This window comes from Haemorhous mexicanus, chromosome 7, assembly GCF_027477595.1.
Source record: "Haemorhous mexicanus isolate bHaeMex1 chromosome 7, bHaeMex1.pri, whole genome shotgun sequence".
In the NCBI taxonomy this organism is placed as follows: Eukaryota; Metazoa; Chordata; class Aves; order Passeriformes; family Fringillidae; genus Haemorhous; species Haemorhous mexicanus.
Genome location: NC_082347.1, coordinates 13,058,938 through 13,077,071, shown reverse-complemented (window position 1 = coordinate 13,077,071; position 18,134 = coordinate 13,058,938). Strand labels below are relative to the sequence as shown.

The following is an 18,134-nucleotide window of genomic DNA, read 5'->3' as shown; positions in this document are numbered from 1 at the left end:
ACAAACACAGGGCAGGTCAAAATAGGTCCCTTACACGGTTTCCCTTTAACAGCCATAAAGTCTGTCTACCCTGAGGATATTGTGCAGTAATTCAGTATGCAGGAGAGCCCTGTGTTCCATGCAAATGCTGTTTGGTTTTCTAAAGCATTTGGATAACTTTCATAACGTGTAAGCATTTCAGTGGAATTTTTCAGGAAATTCAGTCGTTAGAGGGAACAAAAAGTAGGGGGCTAGTATAGCATCTGCATGAAATTGCTTATGGTTATCTTTTTATACACATTGTAATTAATAGAAGGTTTTGATTTACACTGTCAAGTGTGAAAACATCCCCAGGCAAAAATTAATCAAATGTTATGTCATGCTGTAAACTACAACTAGCTCTTTGTTTGACTCAAAAAAAACTTGCCAAGCAACAGTTTTCTCTCCTTGTTTTATTTTTGTCTTCACCCCACTTCCCTGCCCCCCTCACACTTCAGCTGGTCCCAAACTCCCAGAAAACTTCACAAGTTGCAAATTGTCTCCATAGTTTTCCATCAAGCACAAATTTAAGCCTGAAGATAGATGAGGTGTCTCAGTTCTCTCTTTATTTTCCTAGGATTTTGGTTTGGGTTTAGTTGGGTTTTTTTTTTTTGATAAATAACAAGAGGTTTCTACTTATGATTTTCTGCCCTCAGGGCTTTATCATTAAGATTAAATAACTGTACTCTCAAGCATACCACTGAACAAACATCTTTTCAATTATGTGAGTAACAGATGCTTTAACAAAGGAACTATTGAAAATTCAGAAAGCTTCCCCCCTCCCCAAAATTTAAAAAGTATCAGATGACAGAGGAATGTAATTGTTTACCATTAAAACAGATCCCTAGCTGTCCTTTTAAAACATCTGAGAACATGCATTTTTTTTCAAAATTTCTGGGGTTTCAGCCTCAGCAACTTGCTGGCCAGTGCTAGAGTCAGCGGGAGTCCTTGAGTGCAAAATGCTCAACAGTCAGGCCGTGCCTTTAAGTGCCTGTAAGCAGATGATCTCTCTCCTGGTGGGGAATTGTTTTCCCACCTACATCCTTCCTTTCGCCCAGGAGTTTGTCCCAGCAGAACTGGGGCATGCTGAGTGCTGCCCAGTGCTGCTGGGTGCATTGTCACCCGAGCAGAGGGGCCCTTGCCAGGCGTGCCCACCATGCACGTGTGCCTTGGCACTGACTGGGTGCTGGGGCCCTGCAGTGCCCAGAGCTTGGGGGTGCCAGCAGTCCAGCTCAGTGTCACCCATGGCAATCTCATTCCTTGACATCCAGGAGCAGGAACAGACTCAGCACAGGGGACAAGCCCCTTTTCCCTGCTGGGAGCTGAGTAGCCCCAGGAGAGTGCTGCACAGTGAGAGGCGTGCCATTCTCTTTTGCAGGAGCAGCACCAATGAGTAAGCACCAAGATCTTTTCCCTCAGACTGCCCAGAGATGCTGGGAATCTCTACCTTGTACTTTAGGACTTTGTTAACATGAAAGAGAATGCCCATAGTTTGTTCAGCTTTCTGAACAAACTGTGGGCATAGTTTGTTACAGCTCTGAGTTACATCTATATTGTTCAGCAATACAGATGTAACTCAGAGCTCCCAGGGAGGGTCAGCAGGATTTTGGAGTCCTGCCAGGAGACCTGCACCCACAGGCAATGCAAAATGGCATCTGTGAGCTTGTTCTGAGCATAGGGACCAAGCATTGTGGGACTCTGTGGACCTACCAAACAAAATGCATGTCTGCCTTTAGATGCAGAAATGGTGACTATGGCCAGAACAGAGTCTTGTAGTGGTTTTGGTAGAGTGATCTGGGGAAGTTGCTCTGTGTCCACCACCTCTCCTTTGACTCTTTTCCATGCAGTGAATCTGTGCCAAAGGTAGAAGACTGAAGTTGTTCATCTACCCCTGCTGAGCCCTAGGATCAGGACTGCTTGAGCTTGCCTCACTGGGCTGTGCAGTTAAATCAACAGCTGTGTTTGTAATGTCACTAATTTCCAGTTTACTTAAAACGAAGTGTCTTTGAATTCTCTTAGAGCAGCACTGTTCCCACCTTTCAGCAGTAAGCCATTCTCATTACCCACCAGCACTCCCAGTGGGCTGTGAGGAAAGTTGTTGTTGAAAGGATGAAAGAGCCATTTCTTTAAGGAAGGAAAGTTCTTTGGAAAGAAAATTGAACTCCAGCATATTTTGTCTTTGCTGATATAATACTTGCCAGTTTTGTACTTCAGACAAATGCAAATAAAGCCATTGCTATTGTGTTCTGCACAAAAGCACGTGAGGCTTGCTTTCATAACCTCTGCATTGTACAATGCAATCCAGGGAAATCAGACTTCAGGAACACACTGCTTCATTTCCTGGATGTATTTTATATTCCTATTTTGGAAAACAAGCTGAGACCTTAAAGTTTGGGTTATTCCTCTCCCCTCTTTGCTGGGAATGTGTCACTGGTGCCCAGGAGAGCTGCCCCCTGCTCCTGGCTATCCCCACCAACTGATTGTTGTTGAAGGTTTCCCTTGCTGTTTCCCTTGCCTGCACTGGACCAGTGCTCAAAGATTTATTTCTTTGAAAAGCAACAGCTTAAAAAAAGACAAGACTTCTCTTGGGATCAGAGCTCAGGCATTCCTGCTGGTCCCTTAAAACAGCTGAATGTTTTGCCACTGACTTTCTAGGGGAAAAGAATCAGGTTTCTCTCACTGAGGTTACTGATAGGGGCCCATTTTCACCACAGGGGCAGTCCCAGCCCTGCGCTCAGATCCTCTGGCTGCAGGGGCTGCGGGCAGGTCTGCCCAGCTGCTGTGAGGACATCCTGGAGCAGATGGGTGCCCTCTTGGACTGAAAAAACTGGTTGTCTTGCCCCCCAGCTCTGGTAGTGCCTGCAGAGGAAGGAATTGGAGCACTATAGCCTTATGTGCTCAGGAGGAAAGAGGTTTCCAAATTCCTACCACTAAAGAGACCCATTGCCTGTCCCTTTTCAGCATTTTTTAAGCTCTAACAGCTTAATGTTCTCATGATTTACATTAGCATCTAATCCTTGCATAATCTCAATAATCCCTTGGCCCCAAGATATCCATTGGCAGTGAGTTCCACGGGTTAACTGGTTGCTGTATTCATTTGGTGGAGCAAATTTAAATCATTTTCCATTTCTGTTGAAATTAGCCTCCTTAACCTGGCCAAGGATGCGAATGGGGCAACGTCTCCCAAGGAGTGGACTTTGGTATTTTAAGGCCTTCCAAGATTATTCTTTTGGCTAAGAGGTTACAATGCATCCTGTTTTGTGTTGGGCTTGGATCCCTGGAGAAAGTACAGTGATGTCAATGGGAGACATGCTGAAATATTTTATTCTGCCAGAAAGAAAACAAAAATAAACACTGAAACAGCGATACAAAAAAATATTGTAGGGGTTGTGCTGAGTTGCCTCCTTCCCTCCATCACCCTGTGTGTCCTGGGCATATGGTTCCTCCCCAGCCCAGAGCCCAGTCATAACCATACACAGTAGGGAGAATTAAAGAGGAAACTGGCAGCCTTAACATTTAATTTCCTTCCTCTTTCTGGGCTGGTCAGATCCTTTGCATTATTGTAACTATTTTTTTTTATCATGCCTATAAATAGATGTGCTCTCATGTGTCCTGTGAAGCAGAGTCAGGCCAAAAAAGTCATTCATTCTGCATAATCAATACATGTAGTGGTTACTGGCTCAGATGAGAACTTGTACTGTTAGTTCTATAGCTGGGGAAAAAAAATGTTGACTAATAAAGATTAAGGGCTTTTTTTTCTTTTTATGAAATGCTAATGATGAAGACATGTTTGATATACTGTGAAATACATTTCTCTAATGTGAAGTTTCTGCTTTTTGTTGGGAAAGAGATTTAGTCCCTGGAGGATTTTAGAATTTGTAAATATAAAATTATCTGCTTCAGTGTTTTTTAAAAAAAGGTTGGCAGAAAGCCAGCTTACTTACATTACTGTAATAGATTTGCTGACCTCTGACATCTGCTGCAGAGAAGTACATTGAATTTTTCATAATATCAGATGATGCAGATCTAAAAACTCGGTACACTGCACCATTATTTAATTCAGGACTTACTAAAGGAAAATCTTTTTTTAATAGCAGTTTATACGTGATTAAACTTAATATTGCCGATTGTAATAAATCAGGATTAGTATAGTACTGATTTGTTAATCTAACTTGTATTGATTTTAAGTTGTCTTTATTTAAAAAAAAAGAAAAAGAAAAAAAGGAAAAAGACTGGCTTTTCACAGTGACTGAATTTAATAAGAAGCCCTGTGATAGCAAAAACTCCCCTACTGTTTCTGCTCTTGGCTGGAAAATGTTATTCTTGTATTATTCCAGGAAAAAAAAAAAAAAAAACCTCATGCTGCTAAAAATCTGCTGCCTGTGGAAAGATTTTTTTAATACACTAGTGCTTACATATTCTATTTATGTTAATTGACTTATAAATAATACATTTTATTAATGTTAATATTGGAATCTTGATCATGATAAAGACTCTTTTATTTGGTCTTCTCACAGGCTTTACAAGTAAATATTCTTTAGACCACAAAATATTCCCCCTCTTTTCCTTTTTTCTGAATACTTTTATACTTCCCCTCCTGTCGGGAAGTACAGCCACAGTTCAAAGCGACTGAAAACATAATTGTTGTTTCCAACACGCAATACATTTGAGGTATCTGGATCCAGTTTTTTGGACGTTGTCTTTACCTCTCCTTGCGCAAAGATTGATTAAATCTTACCTGCGCTGCAAATATTTGACCAAGAAAAAAAAATCTTGTGCTGGTTTCAGACATGTCACATTCTGCTAAACTATTTGGCTAACAGCAGATCGCATTCTTCCGGTGTTGGGCAATATTGACCTTAAATTGGCTAAGCCGGCTGCTTTCATGGCATGTGAGCCGGCTGCTTACATGTTGAGAGAGCTGTATTAGCTTTATTACTCCTGCGCTATAAAAACTTCTAATAATCAAATGATAAGATCATATCCTGTGGGTAATTGTGTTGTACCATGACAGGATAACTGAAAAAACATTCAGTGAAAATTGCAACCGACGGAAATCTCTACGTGAAGAGGCAATTGCTGCTGTTGCTCGGCTCGGTGCTGCTCCCTGGGGTCTCGCAGCCCGCGTTCCTGCCCGGCTCCTCGCCAGCCGCCCCCCAAAGCCACCTCGGCCGGCACTCCTTTGAAACAAGGAGGGGAAAATCCTAGAACAAGCCATCCTTGTGTTTTGACTCAGTTTTACCTTAGTCATGCCGCCTCCCCGATACACGAAACGTTTAATTCCAGATTTCCTGCCACTGGCTCCAGGCCACTGACCGGCTATGTGAAATGTATTTTTACTGCTGTCGGCCTGCCAACTGCTGAGCTCAGTGAAAAATAACTAAAATGAAAACCTTGTACTCCCACATGAACCCTTATGATCAGAAAAGGAAATTTAAGCCACGGTTACTAATTAGCACCCAAGCTAATGAGTTCTGGTGAGGTGCAGAGGCAGGAGGTGGAGGAGGAGTTTGGGTCCCACGTTACCCTACAAGGCTCAGCGGAGAGCACGCGAGCAGTGATTAATCATGTTGGCCCAGGCCTTGCTCCTGGCCCGGCCGTAGCCACTGGGTTAATCCCTCGGCATCTTCCAGGGAAAGGCTCATTCCTGGGGCTGGGAGCATCTCTGTCCCCCACAAGGCGCCGGACAGCGGCTGAAACCTTTATGGATGGAATATGTAGATTTTTAATGGGCGATGCGTTCCCATGGAAACAAAACAAAGTCAAACACTCCCCTCGCAGTGCTAACAATTACTGTAATAAAATGTGTTTTTATTAAAAGCGACTTTAAATACTTAACACATGGCAGAGCAGCCTCGAAACTGCCCTGTGTGAAACCCAACCTTGCCTGTAAGTGAAGTCCAAAATGCTTTGTGCAGCGCAGGGAGGAATTCGGTGTTTTCACCAATATTTGTGCTTTGCAAATGAAATGTAGCAGCCTCAAGTATGAACAGGATTATTTTTTTCTTCTTCTGCTTAGTTATGCTTTTTTAAATATAAACATTACCTGTAATATTACAGTGGGAAGCAGGTATTTGGCAACTACGCATTATTTTGCTAAGTTTGCATAGAGGGAGCAGTTTCCAGTTTTAGCAGCTGTAACATGTTTAAACTCAGTTTGTAATGGGATCTGAAGATGAATATTCCCTGTGGGCTCTGCTTAGCTTCATTACTGGAGCCCTGCCAAATTCAGGGCTAGAAAGTATTATTCACGCCTCTTTGCACATACCATGTCAGAGCATGCTCAGTTAATGAATTTTGTTTCTAATATAGCATAAATTAGGTTTATATTTTAACATAATTTATGTTGTATTTTATTAAAATGTAAAATATTATGATCACGAGCAATCTAATTCTGCTCTCCTAAGCCCAAACTGTGTTTGAACATCTAAGTATGTAAATCAAAATTGCATGCTTAGAAGCTGATTCTAGGATAACAAACGAATATCTGAACCAAAGAGGTTTCTGCCTTGGAGTCTTAGATTAAAGATAATTAAGGATTCCTGGTATTTGAGTAGATCTGTGTTGTTTATAAGCAAAGTTCATTTTCTTCACAGAGTCAGCTTGTCTTTTTTTTTTAACAGATTATGTTTGCTGTATTAATGTTCATATTTTTAAAGTCTGAGTCTTATATTAATCCCACAGTGAGTCATTAATCATACTAAAATGCATTATAAAAACTTTAATCACTGAAGTTGAAACTGAGATTGTAATGCAATCCATCCCTTTTAATTATATCAGTTATTTTTCCTTTCAGATCAAGAATTGCAAAGGGAAAACAGAGAGATTAAAACTCAGTGTGTTTGATGCTTTCAGGGGAGGATATTTTTTGTTTGTGTTTCTTCCTTGTGTTTTTAAAGCAATTTCGTGCACTTCGTGGCAGACAGCTCCTCAGTGAAGAATTCCTTCATATTTAACTCTTCTCCTCTCCCTTTCTTCCTTAAAAAAGGCTCTGGTGACTGTCACTGCATGGGTGCCTTGCATGGATGAGGCTGGGCTGGCACTGGTGGCAGCCAGGCGGGTGCTGTGCCCACCTCATAGGGTTGCTGCAGCCCAGCTCTCCTGGCCCCTGCCACGTTCCTGGCACTCACCCTTGCAGTCAAGGGAACCAGCAGCCTGGAAATTGTGTAGCTGTTACCAAGTTGGCTATATCTTTGTAGGTGTTTTCCTGGGGTTTGCTGCATGCTGTTAAAGTCGGGGAGGGAAAATAAAAATAAACGGTGGATTTTTTTTTTTTTTTTTAATCAGTCTAAAACATAATGGCTGATATTCCCATCTGGTACAAATTGGTGTAGCCACACAAACCACTGTGAAGTTACTGACAACTAATCTACACAAACTCTTAACTCCACTGAATTTATTCCACGTTATAATCTTGCCAAATAAATTGATTTCTTATACTTGGATTTATAGATGTAGAGTTTAAACTGTTGCTTTTATGGCATGGAAGAAAATGGATTTATTAAGTAAACTGCTCACAGTAGATACATTTTTTTCTTTGCTAGAACAGCAAAACCTGATCAATTATTTGTTCCTTAATCCCCTAGATTAATCCTGCCATATGAAAGATTTATTAAAGGAGAGGAAGATAAGCCACTGCCTCCAGTGAAACCTCGAAAACAGGATAACAGTTCCCAGGAGAGTGAAGCAAAAACAAAAGTGTCTGCAACAAAACGCATCAAAAATGAAAACCAAAAGAGCAAGAAGGAAAAAGATAATTCACAGAAACCCCAAGATGGATCTGAGGTCTGTTGCTTCCCTGCTTTTCAGTTTTTCAATTAAAAATGCACAGCTTTAATCACATGAAATCCAGTGATAAAATATATAATTTAAACTGGAGAATTCCAACCAGTTGGCCTTTTAGTTTGCTCAGCAATGGAAATTCAGCTGTTGTGATACTGTCTGTGCTGGGATTCTGCTGGGCTGCGAATGGCAGCCAATTTGCTCCGTATTGCACAGTGGGGATGGCAGAGGACCAAGCTCTGGATCTGACTAGTACCAGTTCTGCTCATTGTATTATACAGTGGTCACCATTAACAGATCAGCAGCTGCCAAAGGGAAACCACACAACTACCACAGTTATTTCCTAATCTAAGTATAGGGTGCGGGAACCTCTAATATTGCTGATAATACTGTGGTAACTGTTGGACACAGCTGATTTTTATAATGGTAACCTCTGGATCAGCCCTTGTGTGCTCACAGATGTATGCATGACTGTGAGAAAACATATTGCTCCCTAGGATTTTTATTATATTATACTAAGTTTCTTTTTGAACTGAAAGGTCACATTTTGAGGGAACCACCTTCCAAGCCCTGAGATCAACTTCCCTCTCCCGAGTAGTAGATGGCTTTCAGCTGAGGTTCCTATTCAGACATAATAGGTTCCTGTCATGTCACTCTGCTTCACACGGGCAGGCCCCAGTTTCCACGTTCAGCCACATTACTTGCAGGCATAGGATAGTCCTGTAGAAGAGAGTTTGTGTTCACAGCACAGGGTAAGATTGATGGTAGAACTCATATTTGTCTGCAAATAAGAGTAAATTTCAAGTGTTGTTAAGTGATGCAAAATCAATGGGGTTTTTGCTCCAGTGTTATTTAAGCACCTTCCTTTGCACATCTGCCCACTCTCTCCTGTGCCCTGCTCACACTGCATGTGAAAGGGGTGGTGAAGCTCCTCACACACAGCCCCCCTGCAAAACATGTTGCTTTTCCTGTCTCAGTCTGCCAGATCACAGCAGCCTTCAAGGCGTTGCAGTGAAAGTATTTAAAGAATGTTGAAACACATGACGTGCCCAGCAGACTATGGCTGCTCCTTTGACTTCATTGCGTCTGGCAGGTACAGAAGTCCTGGTTCTAAATTTGTTTGGAAATTGTATTGAGTCAGCTATCAACAATCCTCCTTTCATTGTTTTAAAAAAACAATGCAGGTCCTGTTAATGCAGATGCCTCTGAGACTCCATGTACCCAGTTTTGAGAACAGAAAATTTGGGGTTTCATGTCCCACTACCTCTTTAAGTTTACAAGGACAATTTAATCTCCCATCCAAAGAAGAATTTGTGTTTTAAATAACAGTACCATTAATATTTAATTTAAGAGCAATCCCCAGAAAGACTTTTTATTTTTTCTTATCTGTAATTTTAAAGTAGGAAGAGCCCTGTTTGGGTAAAATTAAAAAAAAAAAAAAAAAACACATCAAGAGAGTGTGCACAAACGTGCTTCAGTCACTGGAAGGTTGCAAGACAAGTTGCCCAAAGCAAGGAGAAGTGAATTGAAGGCTTCTGCTCCCTTCTCTTGTCATTCCTTCATCCCTGATTATTTATTGAGGGTCTTGGATCAGGAAGACACATTACACACTATCAGTACCACTGCTGCTATGCCCAGCATAACAAGTCAGCAACAGAGCAACAGCCTTCACTTTGAATTTCCTTGCTTTTGTTGTTCCCTATCTCAAACTTCCTGCTGTTTAAACTGAAGTTATTTTTGTGTGGATTGCAGGAAGAGTTCCTAAGCTGCGCTTATCGGAAATGTAGGGAGCTTAGACGAGACAATAAAAATGTACAATTATGGCAGTTCCCTATTGTAAAATGGTACCTTTTATAGCAGAATTAATGTCTCCTCCCTGACTGGGGTGGAAGACTTGTCCTGCCCCTATTTGATCAGGGCAAGCTATTAAGGACCTTGACCTCCATGTCAGTCACCATACAGGTCAGTGATCACACAAAGCCCAAGCAGCGAAGGGGCTGCAGGGTGGATGTTTCACCCCTGGTGCGTGTAGGGCTCCAGAACTCATCTGTGCTTTGCCATATAGAGGGCTCCATGCCCAGGATGTGGCACTTAACAGGGGTAGCAGGCTGGAGACATTCAGCTCCTTTGGGTGGAGCAATATCCAGGTGTGCTGGAGCCAGGCAGAAGGTTGCTTGTCTCTTGCACTGCAGCCATGCCCTGGCAGTGGAGCCCCATTCCTGGGCTCTCATCCGGGCACAGCAGTGGTGGGGTATTGCTCTGAGGGAGAGCCCTATAGCCACCACATAAATGTGTAGGCACATCCCCAACCAAGCCACCGCTTAAGCCATTTCTGCATGAGGCTTGGAAACTGTGAGCTGGAAAAGCATAATCCAGTTACAAATGTGTGGTCGTCTCAATTGCATGTTCAACTCATGCACCAGTAGAAGTATGCAGGGAGAGAATATAACTTTAATTTATTAGGATTGCATTTGCCTTTGTGCTCTTCACTGTTTTCCTGCCATCACAATGACATTGTCAGTGTAACAAGACACCAGACAAAATGCTATTAGCCTTAGACTGCACATTTCCTCACAATAGCTGAAACTTCAATCAAAGTATTGCTTAACAGAAACAAAGAGCAGAATGTACAGTTATTAAGTATGATTCTCTTTTTTTTTCTCCTCCTTGCTTTGCTCATCTGTCTGGTATTTGCCTGTAATTTTATAAGCTCAAGAGACTAGCGATGGTACTTTGTAAAGGACCTAATGATGGTATTTGGCTGCAAAAGTCAGCTACAAGTTTAAAAAGAAGAATTTAGGATGACTAACAGACACTGTAACTAATAGGCCAACCAAACAGACAGGAATATTTAAAAGCAGCTGTGAAGAAATAAATCTCTGAGAGGGTTAGATTCGTTAGGACCGTCTCCAATTCCCTGCTCCTGCGACAGACCATAAAGCAGCATTTAGATGATAACTTTCTCAGTGCGTCTTATCTTTACAATGAAGGAAGAAAGAAAACAATAATAATAAAGGAGTCGCACAATGCTGCTGTTTTATGACTGTCTTCTACCATGACATGTCAGAGGAGAGTGACAGCAGTTTTGAAAAGGGCTGTCAGTCAGCTGGATCGCAGATGGGATGCTCTGGTGACCTCTGCGGGTCACAGTTCAGGCGGCTACATAATGGGATGAATAGTGTGAATTGTGCACACACGCTGTATTAATGGGGGAGCAGAACGAGCCACGGTCCCATTGACGAGAACGTATAAAAGCCATGTTTGTAATAGCAGGCGCACACACACTTACTGAATGTTGACAACTTCATTTTAATCTGTTAATAAAAAAATGTGTGTCCTAGTTAAGCTGTGGCAGTGATTTGCTGCCTACAATAGGGATTTCTAGTATGCCATTTCTATCATTTTCACACTTTAATGCAGAACTGGGTGTGAATGATCTCCTGTGTGATCACTGAATTTTAAGATAGCTATGAGGGAGAGACTTTAGGGAAGGAAAAGCGTAGGAATAGCGTGGTTTTCTTGGGTGAAGTTGGCTGGTAGGAGAAATTTCTATAGCCTTATTGTTTGTGTCATGAAATCTGCTCTTCTTCATTTGCCTAATTAATTTTAAAAGAGTATGTAACCTCAGCATTTAGCTATCTGATCAAGCCACCAGTGCCTCTCATCAGGTTACAACCATCTGCTGTTTGGAAATGCTTTATTGTAACTCTGACGGGGATGGTGTATTTTTTTAATATTTCCTGGAGATACTTCTCTTTCTTTGAGTCCAGTACCTGATGTTAGAGCCTTCACATGCCAGCAAGGTGGTTGGCAAGTCCTTCTCTAAAAGTAGCCAGCAGCATACTGTGTATAACCTTACAAACAGGCTGCCAGAACATACTGCATTCTTACTATTGTCTGTTGAATCATTTCATTAGGTTTCATCAGAACAAGAAAAGGATCAAGAATCAGCAGACCAGAAGAACTTCCCTGAACATCCTACAGTGGGAGAGATGAAACAACCCGTGCAAGGCCCTCCATCTCTTTTACCAGAGACAGCTCGGACACTGCCTCTGGAGAAGACAGACATGACAGAAAACAGCACCAACAGTGAGAAAGCCAAGGAGGAGGTTCAGCACTCGTCCTCTTTCTCAAGTGTTTCTGTGCCTGCAGAAGAAGACACTGTGCTGGATGCCACTGTCACAAAACAATTACATCCCTCAGCAGATGCCCAGGAAGACACAAAGCCTGATCAAAGACTACACAAAGCTTTTACTGACAGCCTGGAAAGTGAACCTCCAGAAATGCCCTTCACAGCTTTCCCAGTTCATCTGCCCGCTCAGAGCGACATGGAAGATGAGAAACTGCCAGGGATGGCCGATTACATCGCAAACTGCACGGTGAAAGTGGACCAGCTGGGAAACGAAGATATCCACAATGCACTAAAGCAAACACCCAAAGTCCTGGTGGTGCAGAACTTCGACATGTTTAAGGAAAAGGAGCTGCCTGGGTCCATGAACGATGACTCCACTTTCAGTTACACACCACTGCTGTACTCAAAAGGTAATCCAGGCATCATGTCACCCCTGGCAAAGAAGAAGCTGCTGTCACAGGTCAGCGGGGCCACGCTCTCATGTAACTATCCTTATGGTTCTCCTCCACCTTTGATCAGCAAAAAGAAACTTAGCAGCAGAGATGAACTGTCCTCAGGCATATCGCAAGGTCCCCATGCCCCTAATTCCGATCCTGTAGCAATTAATAGGCCCTCGGTCATACAACATGTACAGAGTTTTAAAACCAAGGAAGAAAGGAAGTCAATTAATAATGTTTTTAAACATGACATGCTAAGTAAACCGGATCCTCAGCGCTGTGATTTTTCAAAACATCACCTCAGTTCTCTTGCCGAGTCATACCTACCGAAGTTGGATATCCAGGACTGCAAAGATAAAATGAGTGAGAAAAGGGCACTGCAGCACTCCCATGTGCCCACTTTCTTGGCAGATTTCTATTCATCACCTCATCTGCACAGCCTTTATAGGCACACAGAACACCACCTTAATAATGAACAGACATCAAAGTACCTCCCCCGGGACATGTTCAGAGAGTCTGAAAATATTTCTACTTTTACTCAACACAAACACCAAGAAAAACTAAATTTAAATTATCGGTCGTCTTTGCATCAGCAAGAAAAAAAGGCAACAGTGGAGGCTTCTTCAGATGATCAGCCAACAGATTTGAGTCTTCCAAAGAGCATACACAAACAGACTGCAAAGGTTCCAGGCTCCAGTCTCCCTCACTCATCCACAGCCCAGCTAGAATGCAAAGGGATCTCCCCGTTCCAGACTGGAGGCAGCCAGGCAGTGAACCTAGACTGTAACCCCAAAGCTTGCCGCGTGTCCCCTATGGCATTGACAGCCCCAAAAAAACATAGCGAGTTGCTCCACAGGTCTGGGAAGCAGCAGGCCCAGAGGCTGGAGAACCTGAGGAAGATGGAGGGGATGGTGCATCCTATCATCAGCCGCAGAACGAGCCCTCAAAACGTGGGGGCTGCCCGGCCTCTGAAACGGAGCCTGGAGGATTTGGACAAAGTTATTTCTGAAAAAAAAATCCGAGCTGTCTCTCCTATTCACTTACCAAAGGAGACCCCAGCGAAAGACAAGGTTCCCGACCAAGAGGGGGAAGGTAGCAAGTCAGTGCATGGCCTCCATTCTGGCAGCATGCTGGAAAGCCACAAATTTCCCCTGTCAGCCCCCATCTTCCCAGGCTTGTATCCGGGAAGCCTGTGCACAGGGCTGAACAATCGCCTCCCACCTGGGTATTCTCATCCCCTGCAGTACTTGAAAAATCAGACCGTGCTATCCCCACTAATGCAGCCTTTGGCTCTTCACTCCTTCATGGTGCAGAGACAATTCCTCACATCCCCTGCAAACTCCCAGCAACTGTACAGACACTTAGCTGCAGCAACACCTGTAGGAAGTTCCTACGGTGACCTTTTGCATAACAGCATTTATCCTTTAGCTGCTATAAACCCTCAAGCTGCATTCCCACCTTCCCAGCTATCCTCTGTACATCCGAGCACAAAACTGTAAACCCCCTCGCTCACAAAGAAAGGTCTGAAGAGAAAGTTCAGTTAGCGACATTCCTTCCCCTGTGATGATGTCTTGCAGATTTAGCAATCTGTATTTTTGTCAACCAGGATGCAGTCGTATCCCACCTAGAGGAGCATCTTGGAGTTTGATGGAGACAGGACCGCTTCTTTAATTCTGGCTCCCACATCAGCTCCCTCACCCCTTATCCCTGCCCTTGCAAAAAAGAAAACCAAGCCAAAAAAAAAAAAAAAAAGCCAACAAAACAAAAAAAACAAACCACACAAAAGAAAAGAGAGAGAAACAAAAACACAGAAAAAAAAGATTTTTTTTGGATTTTGCATATGTGTTTTCTGAAAGGACTTGAACATGGTAAGAGCAGATGTTCAAAGGGAGCTGTGGAAACGCAGGCCCAGTCCTGAGCTCACTGAAACCCCTGTGAGGGCTGTATTTGCCTTTCCCTGAGCCAAGGACCGGAGGCTGTGCATTGTTGCAAATGAGTCAAGGACTTCAGATGAACCTGGAAAGGAGAAGTGGGCCGAGAATCTGTACAATCAGTGGATGTGCTTTTTTGGGTAACTTTTCCTGACTTTTAAAGATTCAATCAATGCAATGTATAGTAAAACGGCAATAGATTTTTTCATTTTAACACTATTAGAACAGAATGGTAAACACTGTTTAATTTGACTGTACATATCCACTTCATAAACTACCAGTGTCACATTTGGTCACAATAATTTATATAGTTTCGTTTGTCCAGTATATTCTGTGCTCTTTATGTTTGTTTTTCTGTTTTGGGTTCTTATTTTTTTTTTAAATTAAACAGTATCATTTTATCTGCAACTTTTTTAAAGGCTGTGGCTGTCCTAATTTTTTTTATTACGTGTTTGTAATTTTTCCAGTTTCTTTATACTTTTGAGCAGCGTTTTTGTTTTGTTTTTGTTGTAACGTTTACTGTTTACAAACTGAAGCAACTGGTTCAGATTAATCTTAATGGTTATAAACATACTGTAGGTGATGTGATGGTGCAAGGATGCGAACAAGGTTCCTTTCCCCACAGCCCACCCCTGTGAGGTGCTGAGCACCTCTCACCGTCCTCCTGTTGTTTCGATGGCTCCTAGGCTGCTTCTCCCCTCCCACCGAGCTTTGCTTTCCTGTATCGTGGTCTGTGAATTTGTTGAGCGTTGTACTTAATCTTACCTAGGCTGTGAAACCTTCCTGCCTACCAGAGAAACGGTCTGGAAAACAAAATCTCCCTGGCTCAAGCTGCTGAATGACAAAGGAGTGCAGAAAACAGATTTGTGGTTTGTGAGAATGTTGAGAATTTCAGAAGTTGTGAGAGGAGCCAGTGTGGATCTGAATCAGAGGCTTACAGGTTGTTTCTGTGCCTCGCAATGGGTAAGGGGGTTCTGTGCAGTGGTTGGGATGGTCCTTCCACGCTCCCACGGGGATCTCGGCCTCTCCCTGCACATCCTTTTGCAGGGGGAAAGCCCAGGCATGGAGAGGCTGGATTTTCCTGATGAAAGAGCTTCCCTGTGGATGTATACTCACTTTGCAGGACATCACCACTACGTAGCTGAGCACAGACATTGATAAAGCAAAGTGTCACTTGGAGGCTTTATACAGTGTGAAAATTGGTTGTGATTCAAACCATCTCAGTTACTGTTCAAAGACAGCGTACTTGATATGAAAAGATAAAACAAACTACTAAGAAACACTTTGCATGCTAGGCATGTCATTAAATTTTCCCGTGATATGAAGCCAAATACAATATATAATGTATCATACTTAATATCCAAAGGTGGAAACCAGAATAATATACTCGTCTACTGTTACAAATCCAGCTTCTTCAATTAAATACTTTATATTCCTGTGGTAAAACTATATTTAATTGATTGATAAACAGACTAGTAGAACTTGGAACATTGATGTGCCAGTGCAGGGTATCCTGCTGCTCCACAAGTCATACAGGAAACAGAACCGCAGGCTCATCCAGGCAGAGATCGCAGTGTGGAGGACATCTCTAGTAAAGTTGCACTAGATCTGAATCACTTAAGAGTCAGGGGTTTGGGGATGGGGGGGAGTAGGGCGGGGGGAAAGGGGGTAGGGAATATAAAAACCTACAGCAAACGCGAACAGAAGCTTGTTGTGTGTTTGGCAAAGCAAATGCTTCTCCTTGTTTTGGTTGTGTGTTCTGGAGTTGTGCATTTGTTTACGCAAAGTGTCCAACGTCCCTTTTGGTTACGTCCTGTTGGAGTTTGCTGGTAGGCTTTTTGGAGCCATGCTGAGGCAGCACAGGGCTGGGGGACAGGGAGTGGGGAAGAAGGCTCCTCGCTTGTCCCTTGAGGAGACTGGCCACTGCTGGCTGGGGAAGCTCATACTGGGCAAAACGTCAGGGCTTAGGAAAAGAGATGGTGGCATAAACCCCCAACAGAAGCGGTGCATTATTTGTTTAAGAACTCTTTTAACAGAAATCTTGGAAATCTTTCAACAGACTATTGAATTCTTCATTGGCTGAAAAGTCTTTTTTTTTCCCTCAATGTCTTAAATGGGGCTTTGTTTGCATTGTTTGAGTTCAAGGGGCCTTATTATTGAATGAAATTGCACAAGCCTTTCTTTGTGCAATCAGACCATTGTTATTGGTAGGTTTGTAAAGGAAACTGCAGAATCTAATTGGCAATAGAGTCATAAATCTATTTACTAGGAGCCAGTTCCAAGAAATGTTGCAATTCAAACGCACTATGTCCAGGATGCATTAGGGATGCTAAAGGTTGTGAGATCCAAAGGAAGAGGCCCAGCAGCAAACGGCTCGTGTGTAGCTTCTGGCCACACTCTGAGCCAGGCTTCGTGAAGCACATGGGAAGTAGGGCCTGATTCCCAGTGTGATTGTGCCCCTGGCCAGGCAGGGTGGGAGCAGGGCAGCAGTTTGTGGCAGGTCTTTTGTGGCTGTGAGCTGGCCTGGTGTGAAGAGCTTGCCCAGTGGGTCCAAGCCTGGGAAGTAGTTTGTCCTAGCAGCAGAGAAGTTCACTTGGCAGCAGCTGGAGCTCAAGCAGGGCACAAGTGCTGTGCTGCCTCTACCAGCAGCTCTGCCCCATTTGGGGAGATGTGGGGCTGCCGCCTCCAGAGACCACCACGGGGGTCCCTCACGCCCGCTGCCTGCTCGCTTCCTTTGTGGTGATCAGTGAGGTCACATCGGGGCCAGTTTTGCCATCGTGCTGATTTTGATGAGCAGTGGGACTTCCTGCACTGGTGCGAGGCGGGTGGCATTGGCAGTGCTGCCATGAGTGCTGTTTGCTGTACATGTGGTTGATATTTCGCTGGTTCTCTTCCTCTTCCTCCCCTCTCCCCCCCGTCCCGCAGTTTTAAATATGTTCTAATAATGGCAGCATAATCTACTAGCTGTTTATACTTTTTTAACTTTCTTTTGTTGTAAATATTGTATACTTTTTGTGATTCAAGTTATGTAGCCTATATGCTCTGTAAGGTGATGATTTGTATATATAAAAATGGCCCAGTAATATTATATAGTTTCCCATTTAAAAGGTTATTGAGTAACCTTTGCATTAGTTTAAACACTACCAGAAATAAAGCTGAGCCAACTATAAACACTCAATTTTTGTATGTTTTCCAAATTGTACTTATTAATGCTTTTGATACTGTATTATGTGCCAATAGTTTCCCAATCACATAGCAGGCAAAAGATATTTTGTACTTTTTGATCCACTGTAATATTTAATAAAAAATGTTACTATCTGTTCCCTTTTGTGTTTGATTAATAATTCTGTAAACAGCCCTTATCACATTGGATTACATATTATCCCATCTGACCTTTCAGCCCTCTTATATTGGCTTTTCTAGAGAAAGTATCTCCTCCTGCAAATGATTAGATTAAAGAAATGGAAGTTTGCAATTTCCTCAAGGAGGGAGAGACAAGATCTTCAGTCAGCGCCCCGCTATTTTTGCAGTGTACTTGCTTTAAAGTGTGGCTATGATCATGCTGACTATAGGAATAGCTTTTGAGAGGATAACTTCCATGCTTAGCCAGTGGCTCCAGGAGCAAATTTGCTCCATTTGCATCTCAGAGTAGAACGTTTTTATACCAGTACTGCAGGCTTGAGCTGGGATCTGAAAATTGCCCCCTCTTCTTCCCAACTCAAACATGGGTAAGGTTCTGGAGTCTTGGAGTCAGATGCTAGTTACTAATGTTGCTGATGATGCTGAACAACCCTCAAGCAAAGTTAATTTTTACTGTGTTCCTTGGTGTGTCTG

General features: G+C 42.9%; 1 protein-coding gene across 4 annotated transcripts in view; it reads left to right on the top strand.

Moving 5' to 3' along the window:
- Positions 1-17,624, top strand: part of ARID5B (AT-rich interaction domain 5B) — a 117,291-nt gene extending 99,667 nt beyond the window's left edge. For all 4 annotated transcript variants that reach the window (XM_059851123.1, XM_059851125.1, XM_059851124.1 and 1 more), the window contains 2 exons: positions 7,605-7,803; positions 11,718-17,624. In XM_059851123.1, coding sequence (XP_059707106.1) covers positions 7,605-7,803; positions 11,718-13,868 — 2,350 coding nt within the window. In that variant the 3' untranslated portion in view covers positions 13,869-17,624. The remainder of the gene's footprint in view (positions 1-7,604; positions 7,804-11,717) is intronic.
- Positions 17,625-18,134: the final 510 nt, after the last annotated feature.